The 16,182-nt window shown below is 34.5% G+C and overlaps 1 protein-coding gene across 7 annotated transcripts in view; it reads right to left on the reverse strand.

Moving 5' to 3' along the window:
* Window positions 1-352: 352 nt before the first annotated feature.
* The window catches only part of LOC106873001 (uncharacterized), a 74,534-nt gene continuing 58,704 nt past the window's right edge, over window positions 353-16,182 (reverse strand). For all 7 annotated transcript variants that reach the window (XR_008263682.2, XM_089349343.1, XM_052966257.2 and 4 more), the window contains one exon: window positions 353-811. Coding sequence is in view for 2 of the 7 variants with exons in the window: in XM_089349343.1 (XP_089205469.1) it covers window positions 796-811 (16 nt within the window). In the remaining 5 variants the exon portion in view is untranslated. The remainder of the gene's footprint in view (window positions 812-16,182) is intronic.

The following is a 16,182-nucleotide window of genomic DNA, read 5'->3' on the forward strand; positions in this document are numbered from 1 at the left end:
TGGATGTATGTAAGCTAGTCGTATTATGCCGATGGGTTTCGGTGCCTTGCTTGATCCAGCTCAACCTCTGCACATGCGCTATGCAAATGGAAGAAAAATGTCGCAGACGAAGAACAATTTTGAATAATGGGTTCTCATATTTTTTACGTGTAATTTTTACATGCAATATATAATTACTTGTAAACTATAAAAACTGTTAAATGTCAAATTTATATACAATTAATGGCTCAGGTGTATTCCAGGCATGGTTCACAATAATTATCCAACGGAATTAAAACTGAAAACGAATAAACAAGCCCCCACAAAAAAAAACAAAAAAAACATGGATGATAAAATGATAAAGACAAAACGATTTGTTTTAATGCAATTTTATTTTGAGCAGAAACCATGTTGCATACAATCACACTTTGCTTTTATATATGTATATATATATATACATGTATATATAAATATATATATATATATATATATATATATATATATATATATATATATATATATATATATATATATATATATATATATATATATATATATATATATATATATAGGGATAAATATGTTTGTATGTGTGTCTTTATGTGTTTTTATCTCGTGTAAATTTTAAATAAATTTTCTGATCTGCATTCAATTCAAAGATACAGATTATGTTGGCAAACAATCGATCAAGTTCACAAATCAAAAGCACAATGCTAACTCGTCGAAACAGAGCCACACAACCCCCCAAAATATATCTTCATGCAAGACTCTGGTGGACATCGTCACTTTTCTTTAGATCCTAGATAGCAATTCCTGTTAGCGTCGACCAGCTCTGAAAATATACAATAAATTCATCTTGTTAGTTTAATTTTCTAAAACACACTTGATTATTCAGTTTTAAACATTTCATACGAAAGTAACAAGCAAACGTAAGATGAAACAGAGATATTGTTATAATGGATATTGTTCAGTAGTCCCAAATCCGTTGTGGTTGAGCCGGTCTATGACCAAGAGCATTTTAATCTTGACTATCCACCTTTTTTTAGGCATGATGTGGCCCAGACTACCTTATCCAGTGTATAATTTTTTGTAGCTGTACAGGATGCGATTAAAGAGATATTTGATCGCTATTTCTACCAGGTAGAACGACTACATAGAGACTGGTTTCTTAGTAGGCTCATTGATGTTAACATAGTCATATACATCCCTCAATGTAATACAATCTCTCAATGTGGATAAACTTCTCTCTTGCAAAATCTTTTTTGTCTTTTAAAAGAATTCGTGCTCACCACAGAAAGCTAATGGATGATTTCTCTGCCTAGACAATGTATCTCACTGTGCCATTACAAACGGTTCTCTTTGTGTTAGATTATGTTGATGTTAGTCTGTTAGTGCTAGTGTTAGTTTATGTTGATGTTATTTACCCCTTAGAATAAGAAGACCTTTCACCAAAAGTCTTCCACTCCGTCTTTTCGTATATTTGGAACTATATCGTCTGATCTGCGTTTTTATCTTTATTATTATTATTATTATTATTATTATTATTATTATTATTGCTTTTTTTAAGTGATAAGATATAATCTGAGAGGTATTGGGTACTATTGCTAGCAAGTCAATGGACTGCATAAAGGTTCCCGAGTTGGCTTATATGTTGATGTTAGGTGTGATATAATAGTTCTTTCTACTATAGGCGCAAGGCCTGAAATTTTAGGGGAGGAGCTAGCCGATTAAGTCGACCCCAGTGCTGAACTGGTACTTTTTTTTATCGATCCCGAAATGATAAAAGGCGATGTTGATCTCGGCAAAAGTTGAACTCAAAACGTAAAGCCGGAAGAAATCCCGTAAGTATTTTGTCCGACGTGCTATCGATTCAACCAGCTCGACGTTTTGTGATTGTGGTATAATAATGATGATGATGATCAGTGCAGGCATACCAGGTTATTAAGAAATTGCCTTTACAATCATGAGATCATACGATTCCATTACGTGGTATCTTGCGAAAATGCGTTGCATCATATCTTCGATTTTACCAAAGGTTGTGATTGAAGTTATATGGATGGAAACTGTGCGGAAGTCCGTCAAATGGTTAGTATCTATAATTCAAATAGATACCCTTGTCACACACAGAGTCATATTGGTTTTGTCTGCAGATTTCAGTAAGGGCTGTCAGAGGAATAATGCATAGATACTTCAATTGAGAGGACAACTGAAATATTCATTGGCGAAGTATTCGCTTAGCTTTACTAAATCTCGTATTCATAATAAGAATCTCGAAAGAGAAAGCAATTAACTAATGAACAAACATAAATATAATGTGGCTTTGATGCATTTTATGGTATCACATAGGATTTAAGTAAAGCTGATTGTATCATGTAAACTTTTTCTTGAGTTCTATCAAGTATGAATATGGATCTCCTGTGTCTCTAATAAATTCATATACATTCCAGCGAAGGTGATTCTACATGGTCGGTCAACTTGCTAGAAAAATCAACCAAACTACTCTCAAATTAAGCCCCACCTTTTTGAACAAGGAAAGGACACCTTCGATGATCTAGTGGCAGATACACTCCTAAGAATACTGATTAGTCACTGCTGGAACACCTTTTCATTATAGATCTGTTCGAATAGAGTCAACCGGAACCTAAATGTTAATATATTTATGAATTTTAAATAGTGTAAACAATTACTGAAGCAGGACTCAAACTTGGAATATTTGGTATCCATTGTCCTAATTAAAACGTTCGCAAATATTTCACGAGTAATCATGGAATAAGACACTCAGTGTACATTTAAAGAGCCTGGCCTGTGACACAGTTTTTGGTTCTTGACTGTAGCACTTACGCATAATGTGCACAGAAGAAACACAGGCATTGTGCTATATTTTTACTGCGCTAAAGACAAAGATGATTAACTAAGGGCAGAAAACAAATAACCATACAACTCTAGTGAATGAATGAGGACAAATAAATGTCCTTAATTTACAATGCTATAAATAACAATGGGAGCACACATTTTTAGATGATAATATATAATTAATAAATGAATCGATTACCAATCTTATTTTTTTGTCTATAAATTGATTGGGAAAGCAGTACCTCCGAGATTTGTGAAAAGGTGAGAAAATCTCTTCAAACCGGTGACCTGGTCGAATGCTCGCAACAGAATGTGCTCTGCTGAAGGCAGCCACGTAGCCAGGTAGTTGTGATAATGGATTAAGGTTACTACACATGTAAATCAAGATGTGATATGTAGCCAAGACACCGGAATGTAACATACCGGAATAAGAACTGCAAAGCTTCCGGTTCGAAGTTTTTACAGTTCTACCAACCCACCACGCAGAATTAGTACTTATTTGTTGACTTTGAAAAGAAAAGGTTGACAACGGTGGGATTTGAACTCAGAGCGCACAATTGGAACAAACATTATGAAGAATTCCGCCATTTTGTTGCCAAGGGGACATGACGTAGAATCATTATTAAAAATTTGAATGGGGAAATACAATAACTAGTGTGGGGCAATTAATCTCGCGCGCTGTAATTTCTGTCAGACGGACATAATGCCATTAAGCATTTTGCTCGGCGTGCTAACGATTCTGGCAGCTCGTCGCCTTGATGATGATGATGTTAATAATAATTATAATAATCCTTTCTTTTATAGTTTGCGGGAGGGGATAGTCGATTACACTGACCACAGTACTCAACTGGTACTTAATTTATCGACCCCGAAAGGATGAAAGGTAAAGTCGACCTCGGCGGAATTTGAACGCAGAACGTATCGGCGAGCGAAATACCGCTAAGAAGTTCGTCCAGCGTGCTAACGATTCTGCCAGCTCGCCTTTCTATCATAGGCACAAGGCCTGAAATTTCGGGGAATTGGGAAAGACGATCACATTGACCCCAGTTCTTGACTTAATTCATTGACCCTGAATAGATTAAAGGCAAAGTCAACCTCGGCGGTATTCAAACTCAGAATGTAAAGACGGACATAATGCAGTTAAGCATTTTGTTCGGCATGCTAACAATTCTGCCAGCTCGCTGCCTTCACAATAACAATAATAATAATAATAGTAATAATAATAATAATTATTATTATCATTATCATTATCATTATTATCATTATTATTATTATTATTGTTATTATTATTATTATTATTATTATTATTCAGTAGTTTTATTTTTATAACGTGCTTTCACTTCACTACCGAGCGCAGCTCTGTGCGCCTTGGGTATGTGCTGTGGTTTGCTGTGGTGCTCTTATGGTTACTGTATTGAAAGTGTTTTGCGTAGGATGTGTGCAGTGTCCAGTAGTGCAATTTTCTGTATGTTATATACATTTGTAAGTCCTGGTGTCTTTGTTATGTATTTGTCTGAATATTTTTTTATCATACCTAAGGCACCTACTATGATAGGAATTGTTTCTGTTTTTAGATTCCACATTCGAGTTACCTCTATTTCCAGGTCTTTGGATTTTGAAAGTTTTTCCATTTCTTTTAGAGAAACGTTGTCATCTGCTGGTATTGATACATCAATTAGAAAGCATTTTTTTTCTTCATGATCTTTGACAACTATATCTGGTCTATTTGCCTTAATTTCTCTATCTGTGTGTATTGGCATATCCCAGAGTATGGTTGCTTTCTCGTTCTCTGTGACCTTTTCTGGCGTGTGTTTATACCATCTTTTTTCTGTTGTTATTCCATAGTGTTGGCATAGCTTCCAGTGTATATAGGTCCCAGCTCTGTCGTGTCTGTGAATATATTCCTTCTTAGCCAGGACTGGGCAGCCATAGATAATATGATTTATTGTTTCTTGTCCATCTCCACATATTCTACAGTTACTTGTTATGTTTCTTTTCATTATATGTTTTTGGTAATTTCTGGTGGAGAGGCTTTGGTCTTGTGCAGCAATTAAAATTTCCTTCAGTCTCTGCTTTGAGTCCTGAGCCTCTCAGCCATTGCTGGGATTTTTCTCTGTCTATTTCTTTCGCATTTAGTTTAGCCCAGTATTTACCATGTAGGGGCTTTTCTTGCCATCGTTTTATTATGGTCCGTTGCTGTTCTAATTTTAGTCTGAATTTCATTTGTTTTATAGCTTTTGTTGTTTCTTCTTCTTCTTCTTCTTCTTCTTCTTCTTCTTCTTCTTCTTCTTCTTCTTCTTCTTCTTCTTCTTCTTCTTCTTCTTCTTCTTCTTCTTCTTCTTCTTCTTCTTCGTATTTGTTAGGTAGATTGAATTCTTGTTTGTATTTGTCAGCTTCCTTAAATACTGAGGACAGTTTTTTGTTTTGCTCGTGTTTTGTGGCTATTTGTATTAGTTTTCCTTGCTTCTGGAGTAGGTATTTTTGCAGTCCTATGGTGGTTATTTTATAATAGTTTTCTAGCTGTATAAGACCCCTGCCACCTTCTGTGCGTTGTATATATAGCTTTCCTATGTCAGATTTTGGGTGGTGCATTCTATATCCTGTCATTATTTTTCTTGTTTTCCTGTCTATTTTAGATAGTTCGTTTAGTGTCCAGTTAAGGATGTTGTAGCTGTAGCTTATAACTGGGACAGCTAAGGTGTTGATACCCATTATCTTGTTTTTAGCATTGAGTTCTGTTTTTAGTATTGATCTGACTCGTCTATAGTACTCTTTCTTTATTTTTTCTTTCATTTGTGTATGTTGTATCCTATCTAGTTCATTGACTCCTAAATACTTGTATGGTTGGCTTTCGTCTAGTTCTCTTATTTCATTGGCTTTGTCTAGTGTTATATTGCTACTTTTAACTAATTTTCCTCTTTTCAGGGTTGCTTTGGCACATTTTTCTAATCCGAATTTCATATCTATTTCCTTGGTAAAGCCGTGTACTGTCTGTAGTAGTGTTTCTAGCTCTTTGTCGTTTTTAGCATATAATTTTAGGTCATCCATATATAGAAGGTGGCTGACTGTTGTCCCGTAGCATTTGTAACCGCATCCAGTTCTATTTAGCAATTCAGTTAAAGGTGTGATTGCCAGGCAGAACAGGATTGGAGAGAGCGTGTCTCCCTGGAATATTCCTCTTCTAATGGAGATGGCTTTCGTTTTCACAAGTCATTCTTTTGTTTGGAGCTGTAGCACTGTCTGCCATTTGTTCATTGAGTGCCTTATGTATTTTATATTAATCGGTGCCACCTTGTTTATGGCTAATGTTTCCAGAATCCACGTGTGGGGAACACTGTCGAAAGCCTTTTGGTAGTCCACCCAGGCCATACTGAGGCCTTTCTTCTTTCTGCGGCTGTCTTCAGTTATGGCTTTATCGATCAATAATTGATCTTTACAGCCGTATGAGCCCTTGCAGCATCCCTTCTGCTCTTCTGGAAACAGGTTGTTATTTTCCAGGTGCTTACTCAATCTCTGCGATATTATTGCAGTAAAGGCTTTGTAGATCATAGGGAGACAGGTTATAGGTCTCATAGGTTATAGGTTATATTATTATTATTATTATTATTATTATTATTATTATTATTATTATTATTATTATTATTATTATTATTATTATTATTATTATCATTATCATTATTATTATTAATGCTCTGATGCAGTACCAGGCATTGGCTCAAATGGCTTCTCATCTGAACTGATTGGAAATGTTATCATATACGTTGTTTTGTCTTGATATAAAAGGTGAGCTACAGAAAATATTCTGCTCAATACCACTGATTTGCTTGTCAGTTGCTTGACCTTAACCAGTTGAGCTGACGATATATGCATCTCTGATTACGAGCAGAAGTAGAGGGAGAGCATTATAGCCATGTGTTGAGAGTAATTCTTTGGGATTTGGATAATTCACCATTGGGAACATGGGTGCTTTGTTCAACATCATTAAACTACCCTTGTTCAGGGACCTTTTGAGCGGGATGGACTAGTCGACCTGAAGAAAATTCTAAGCCTCCACCTGCAACGTCATGCGCAGTTTATCTTGATATGAGATCACCATGTCACGCACATATGGTTGTGATGCATGTATCTGGTGTACCCTTATCAGACGGGTAGTCATGGTGGGTATACTGTGCTTCGTATATTTTACCCGAGTGTCACTTTGATGGCATGCACTACTCTCTTACTCAATAATGATAATAATAATAATAATAATAATAATAATAATAATAATAATAATAATAATAATAATAAAGCTATAAAACAAATGAAATCCAAACTAAAACTAGAACAGCAACGGACCATGATAAAACGATGGCAAGAAAAGCCCCCTTCATGGCAAATACTCGGCTAAACTAAATGCAAAAGAAATAGACAGAGAAAAATCCCAGCAATGGTCGAGAAGCTCAGGACTCAAAGTAGAGACTGGAGGATTTTTAATTGCAGCACAAGACTAAAGCCTCCCCATCAGAAATTACCAAAAACATATAATGAAAAGAAACATAACAAGTAACTGTAGAATATGTGGAGATGGACAAGAAACAATAAATCATATCTATGGCTGCCCAGTCCTGGCTAAGAAGGAATATATTCACACACACGACAGAGCTGGGACCTACATATGCACTGGAAGCTATGCCAACACTATGGAATAGCAACAGAAATAAGATGGTATAGGCACACACCAGAAAAGGTCACAGAAAACGAGAAAGCAACCATACTCTGGGATATGCCAATACACACAGATAGAGAAATTAAGGCAAATAGACCAGATATAGTTGTCAAAGATCATGAAGAAAAAAAATGCTTTCTAATTGATGTATCAATACCAGCAGATGACAACGTTTCTCTAAAAGAAATGGAGAAACTTTCAAAATACAAAGACCTGGAAATAGAGGTAACTCGAATGTGGAATCTAAAAACAGAAACAATTCCTATCATAATAGGCGTATTAGGTATGATAAAAAAATATTCAGACAAATACATAACAAAAACACTAGGACTTATAAGTATATATAACATACAGAAAATTGAACTACTGGGCACTGCACACGTCCTACGCAAAACACTTTCAATACAGTAACCATAAGAGCATCACAGCAAATCACAGCACATACCCAAGGCACACAGAGCTGCGCTCGGTAGTGAAGTGAAAGCACGCTATAAAAATAAAACTACTGAATAATATTAATAATAATAATAATAATAATAATAATAATAATAATAATAATAATAATAATAATGATAATGATAATAATAATAATAATAATAATAATAATAATAATAATAATAATAATAATAATAATAATAATGATAATGATAATAATAATAATAATAATAATGATAGTAATAATAATAATAATAATAATAACAATAACAATAACAACAACAACAACAATAGTAATAATAATAATCTTTCTACTGTAGGCACTAGGTCTGACATTTGTGGGGAAGGAGCTAGTCGAATACATCGACCTCAGTGCGCAACTGGTACTTTTTTATCGATTCGGAAAGAATGAAAGGCAAAGCCGACCTCGCGGAATTTGAGCTTGGAACGTTAAGCCGGAAAAAATGCAATGCTGACAAAGTGTTTTGTCCGTGCAGTAACGTTTCTTTCAGCTTGCAAGCTTAATAATAATAATAATAATAATAATAATAATAATAATAATAATAATAATAATAATAATAATCATAATAATAATAATAATAATAATAAACTGAGCCAATTTCCTGAGTGGGGTGCCATCGATTGAATCCTTTACGGTGCTCGATTAATACTTATTTGATAAACCCCGATAAAATATATCGCTATTCGCAAATTAAACAAATTATGGTGTTGACTTTAAAAGAGAAAGCTAAATATTGCAGAATGTTGCACTCGAAAGAAATAAAGAACAGATTACTTACAAATCCTACTTGACATGATCACCATATAAAATAAATGATTTCTTTCTTTCTTTCTTTCTTTCTTTCTTTCTCTTTTTCATTTTCCTTTTCTTCTTGTAAATCTCGCTGTTAATATCATAATGCTATCGTAAGTCATTCTCTCTTTCTCTCTCTCTCTCTATCTCTCTCTCTATCTCTCTCTCTCTCTCACTCTCTGTCTTTCTCTCTCTCTCTCTCTCTCTCTCTCTCTCTATATATATATATATATATATATATATATATATATACATATATATGTACACATACATACATACATTCATACATACATACATACCTACATACATACACACTTATTGGATCTTCCGTCGGTTACGACGTTGTGCATTCCGCTGTTTCATCAACAAAACTACCTACTCGTTAAATTAACATGAAAGATAAAAGTGGATAAGGCTGAATGTACTGTATCCTTAAAGTAATTCACATGCTGGATCAATACGTGACAAATCTAAGGCGGCGAGCTGGCAGAAACGTTAGCACGCCGGGCGAAACGCTTAGCAGTATTACGTCTGCCGCTACGTTCTGAGTTCAAATTCCGTCGAGGTCGATTTTGCCTTTCATCCTTTCAAGGTCGATAAATTAAGTACCAGTTACGCACTGGTGTCAATCTAATCGACTTAATCTCTTTGTCTGTCCTTGTTTGTCCCCTCTATGTTTATCTCCCTGTGGGCAATAAAGAACTAAGAAACGTTAGCACGCCGGGCGAAATGCTTAGCGGTATTTCGTCTGCCGTTACGTTCTGAGTTCAAATTCCGCCGAGGTCGACTTTGCCTTTCATCCTTTCGGGGTCGATAAATTAAGTACCAGTTACGCACTGGGGTCGATGTAATCGACTTAATCCGTTCGTCTGTTCTTGTTTGTTCCCTCTATGTTTAGCCCCTTGTGGGCAATAACGAAATAGGTATTTCGTCTGTCTTTACGTTATGAGTTCAAATTACGCCGAGCTCAACTTTGCTTTCTCCTTTCAGAAGTCGATAAATTAAGCACCAGTTGCGTACTAGGGTCGATCTAATCGACTAATCCCTCCCCAAAATTTCGGGGCTTGTGCCTAGTGTAGAAAAGAATACGTGACAAATCTGGACTTTTGTATTACACCTCATAGTCTGTTCATCATGTTTCGAGAATTTTCTTCGATCTAGTTACACTTACACTGCATTGGTCGACCCGTGGCGATGGTAAAAATCACGTGCGCAAAATGCTTTGTAGTAGAATCGAACTGAAGACTTCATGGTTGTGAAACGAACATTTTAACTACTGGAGCATACCCCCCCCCATCTCGCGCACACACACGTACATAAATACAGACAGTCACGCACACATATGCTTATATGTATGATGTCTCTCTCTCTCTCTCTCTCTCTCTATATATATATATATATATATATATGTATATATATATATATATATATATATATATATATATGTATGTGTGTGTGTGTGTATGTGGGTGCGTGTGCGTTTACACACACATGCACACACACATACACACATACGTACCACACACATATATAGCCATAAACATACGCGCACATGTATGTAGTTATGTGTGTGTGTATGTATATATATAGATATATATATATATACATATATATATATATATATATATATATATATATATATATATGTAAGTATATATATGTAAGTATACATATATATATATATATATATATATATATATATATATATATATATATATATATATATATGTAAGTATGTATGAATATATATATATATATATATATATATATATATATATATATAAAACATGCACGCAAATACATCCACATGAATACATTCAGTTGTACATACATTCATTAATACATGCCTACATACACACATACATACATACACACATACATACATACACACATACATACATACATACATACACACATACATACATACATACATACATACATACATAGCTTATATAATTCCCGGAACCTTTTTTCCAGAGAAAATTACATATTACGACGACTATAAATTAAAGTAACTCCTGAAAAGGCAAAAACAACAGCAACAGTACCACCACCATTACTACTACTACTACTACTACTACTACTACTACTACTACTACTACTAAAAACAAAACATGGATCCTACTAAATTATCTCCTTATTTAGCAAGAGAAAAAAAATCTCGTTATTTCGAGATTTCGGAAAAAAAAATCTCAATGAAACAATCAGTTAAGATATGCAAATGCTATTGTTTTTTTTTTGTTTTTATGTTTTTAAGTGATAAATGAAAGAAAATGTAAAATATTTTTCGCTTTATTGCTTGTCGTTTGAAGTGTCATCAGATATTTTTGGTTTGCTTTTGTCTTTTTTACTCTTTTATTTGTATTTATTTAACACGATATCAACTATATTTATCTACTTTTTCTCTCCTGCCTCTCAGTCTCTCAATCCATCTCATATCTATTATCATTCACGTCGAAATTACGTTTCCTTCCAATTGTACTTAGTTTGTACTGTCAAGTACTAACTAAAATTGAAGCTATTATAATACAGAATTTTTGTTTCTTCCCCATCCTTATCTAATTCCTCTTCCTCCTCCTTTTCCTCGCCCTTCCTCTTCTTCCACCTCCTAATCATCATTATTATCATCGTCATCGTCGTTATCATCATCCTCAATATCAACATCATTATCATTGCCCGTTCCCATTTTGTGTTTTTGTTTGTTTTTCATCAACCAATTACATCCACCGCCGCTGCGCCGCCACAATCCCTACTACTACTACTACTACTACTACTACTACTACTACTACTACTACTACTACTATCTCGTTATTTTTATAAGAAAACCAGAGTGAAGCTTGCTGATCACTGATGATAATAATAACGACGAAATTTTCTCCTCGTTCTTCCTTTTATCAAAACAACAAAACAAGTAAACCATCGTCTAAAAGATACCCTACATGTTTGAACATTTGCAGTAACACGACAACAGACAGTAGGTGACATTTAGTGGGTGACGATCGTTTTGTATCGTCGCATTGTCACACATATAATCCAATAAAGAAACCACCGATGCCTCGATTAATAGTGAGATCAACACGAGAAAACAAAGTCATGTTGCACACGATATACTAACTTCTGTTGTAGCTATATAACATATTTTATACTTTATAATTTTTACTCCTTACCAGTTACAATTTATTTTTTTCTTTCAAATTATATATTTTAAAATCTGTTAACCATTATAGAATAGGAATTTTTTGCAGGCTCATCCAACTGGAGTGGTGATTTTAGATCGAAGGTAAAAACTATTTCAGTTGTAAAAGAATAAACAAAATGACATCTTATACTTACTCACGCTCCTGTGAATATTATAATAGGGGACGTATGTCTGTGCCAGAAATCAGTCAGTCAATACATACATACACAATACATACGTAAATACGTACATGCATACACATCATACATACATAAGCATCAACACAAGAAATGTTCAGAACTGCTGTCAAATGCAAAGATTACAAGCCGGATATCGGTTTTGGAACGTTGTAGAGATCAGCTGTCCTACAGATGTGACTATCTCTTCGAAAATCAAAGAGAAAGATAATAACCACAGACAACTGCTTTTATGTCCATATTGTAAATTCACATTTATACCAATAATAATCGGTGTTCTTAGTTATGTAAGTAAATACCTAAATGGCAATCTGAGAAAGCTGGAGTTTTCAGTAAAAAAAAAAAATGAACCAACTCGCACATTATAAATACAGTAAAATTATGCAGACATTTCTCAAGTTTAAAATGTGAATTTTGTTATCTACATTCCAAAGACAGAACTTTGCATCTTTGTTAGAAACGAGGCCCCTGTTTATAGGAAGATTTCAAATATGTATATATACATATACATATGTGTATATGTATATACATATAAGAGGGATGACCACTAAGTGGACATCCATTATGCTAGAAGTAGACCACTTAGTGGTCATCCCTCTTATATGTATGTAATATAATTTTTCTGAATCTTCAGATTTTTTCACTATGCTTGGCCACTGGTTTTTAAATTGATATTAATCAAATTAATATTCAATTTATGACCCTTATTATCTAAATTTCAAATATGTGTATATGTATGTATATAATACAAAGTGAATGCATTTATTAAAAAAAAACAAGAATTTACAAAACTGGTCTTCTTTCCTGCTCTATAGAATCGTTAACACACCGAGCAACATTTCGCCCGTTTTTGCCTTCTGAGTTCAAACTTCACCGAGGTCGATTCTAACATTTTATCCTTTCAATGTATGCATGCATACACACATACACCATCTTCAAACCTACAGGCCTATGAGGCTTCGGATTATCCAGATGTTCTGAGATTACATTTTTCCCTGCCCAACCTCTGAACAGGTGCGAGTCAATCGCTGGCTTAACATCAAAATGCTGCTGTTACTTATTTTCAGTTTCTATATCGGGGCTACGTGTAACGAAGTGCTTCGGGCAAACTTACAAGCGTCACCCCGTCCGAAAATTGAACCCACAAACTAGCTTCTTAACCACGAGACTTCACACACACACACACGTACACACACACTCCTACATACATACATACATATATATGCATACTTACGTACATACATACATACTTACATACATGCATACATACATACATACATACATACATACATACATACATACATACATAATGCATACATACATACATATATATATATATATATATATATATATATATATATATATATATATATATATATATGATATTATATATATATGATATTATATATATATGATATATATATATATATATATATATATATATGTATGTATGTATGTATGCATTTGTATGTTTGTGGCTATGTCGATGTTAGATACATATGTGCTTCGCTCTACAAATTTTACTTTATCTACAGACGAGTTATTTTTCACTCAATAATTATTATTTTTCTCAATAATTATTATTGCAAGAATGTCTATAAGAAGAAAATAGGACAAAATTGCTTGAAGGTTATCGAAAATGATGGTTTTTGCTTATACGGTCTTCTAAGATTATAAGCAATCGAATAATTTGGAGAGAAGCACACCAAAGATTAAGGAATTGGACATTATTAAGAACAAATCCTACCCTTTGTAACTCGTCATTAGTTCCAGAAAATATTGAGTCGCTTTAATCGATTATACCTTCCTCATATCAGCCTTGTACCAATTTTGTAAATCAATAGTTAGGTTAAATTATTGTATATCTCGCTCAGATCTCCCAGTAAGAGGTAATCCTTCGGAATGAAGCTAAGGCAAAGTGTTCAATACAGACGAAAAGTAAGTCACAGTATGGGCGTTACGTATTCACGTGAGAATTACACAGCTAGGAAGTTCATTTGAACGAAGGTCACTTGCTCTGAAACGTCGATGAATTCTTCTAAGTAGTAAAATTTTAAAGGACTCCTCATAATACCGACTGTAAACAATCTGACTTATAAAACACGAAAGCAAAGCTTTATAATGAATCTAATTTAAAGTAATAATTTGAGATGAAAATATTAGATTTAAAAAATAGCCGACGTGTTCTAAAACGACTAACAGAAAGCATATTTAGGAATAGTTGTCTAGTCAATATATCAAGCGTTAACGAAGCCTATTCATGTATTTAATTGAACTCTAGAAATCATTGAGATTTTTTTCTTCTTTCTCCTTTTGAATTTAGTTGGAAAGGTGGTAAAATAAAAGGTCCATGCCTTTGTAATACCTGTCATTGTAGTCGATGTTGTTGATGTTAAGCATAATTCTGTATATTGTTGTTGGTGTGTTTTACTAAGTAGTTAGGGAAAGAAGGGAAACACCTGGATTTTTCTGTATTTCTGTATTTCTGTATTTCTGTCTATTTGGGCATTAAATCCTATATCATTACGTTTACGAAACAACAGTAGCTACACGCTGAAGCTTGCAACTGCTAGAGATACCTATGTAACCCATAATTTCTTAGTAGATGACTTGGATATCTATGCTAAAAACGTTAACAAAGCCAAAAATCTACCTAGATTTAATAACATGTAATTACTCTCAGGTAGTATCTGCTAAACAATTGCAGCAAAAAGCGAAGACTCCCTTCCTGACTATTTGTCATACAACCTCAAAACCACTGACTAACACACTTCTCTTTTACTCTTTTACTTGTTTCAGTCATTTGACTGTGGCCATGCTGGAGCATCGCATTTAGTCGAGCAAATCGACCCCAGGACTTATTCTTTGTAAGCCTAGTACTTATTCTATCGGTCTCTTTTGCCAAACCGCTAGATTACGGGGACCTAAACACACCAGCATCGGTTGTCAAGCGATGTTGGGGGGACAAACACAGGCACACAAACATACACACACACATACATATATATGTATACATATATACGACGGACTTCTTTCAGTTTCCGTCTACCAAATCCACTCACAAGGCTTTGGTCGGCCCGAGGTTATAGTAGAAGACACTTGCCCAAGGTGCCAAGCAGTGGGACTGAACTCGGAACCATGTGACTCGTAAGCGAGCTACTTACCACACAAGAAGATCTTGATGTGAAACGCTCAGTAATCAAAAAAGTAATACTATACACGGGCATTTCTCGAAGACTTGATGGTGACAGTAATATCGACATGAAGCGCAGCGTCTCTTGGACTTGCGACCACGACATCATATCACACTTTGATGTTATTGCATTTGCAATCCAAGGGCTGAAGATTGCTACAAAATACCTAATAAACAAAAGTGACAGTGAAGTCCCAATATGCAACCGAAATGTCAATTACGTCATATTTCTGTGGAAGACATCGCACACAAGTTTAGCAGCTGGCCCAAAATGCCATCATGGTACTACTTTTTCTAATGCGATATGATAAGTCGTTAAAACAATGTACAATGCCCCCAGCCCATAATAAAAAGACTGACTTTGGATGAATATAGAGACCCCACCCAGTTGTTGAATATCTACATAATCGTCAACACAAGGAATATTGGTAGAACAGGCACCATGAAAACGTCTCCCAAGTTCAAGCATATCGTTGTTTGGGACAGAAGAGAAAGAACATGGACTGTCATGGAGGTCAGCTTCCCTGTAAATGTGAATATGTCTTCGAAGGCAAGGAGAAAGAGGAAACCCTCAATTTCTATATGATGATCATAAATTCACTTATATACCAATGATATTTGTTGCCCTTCGTTTTGTGAGTAAATGCCTAAGTTATAATCTGGGAAAGCTAGGTTTGTTAAAAATAGGTGAAACAGCTGACATGTGCATTACAAGTACAATCTTTAGGCAGAATAGTAAAAGTATACGATACTTTTCTCAAGCTGAATATATGATATGGTTTTTAGAGCTTTGAATCTTTGTTAGAAACCAGCAACTTCTTTGCA

Source organism: Octopus bimaculoides, chromosome 3, assembly GCF_046866305.1.
Source record: "Octopus bimaculoides isolate indiv1 chromosome 3, ASM4686630v1, whole genome shotgun sequence".
NCBI classification, from domain to species: Eukaryota; Metazoa; Mollusca; class Cephalopoda; order Octopoda; family Octopodidae; genus Octopus; species Octopus bimaculoides.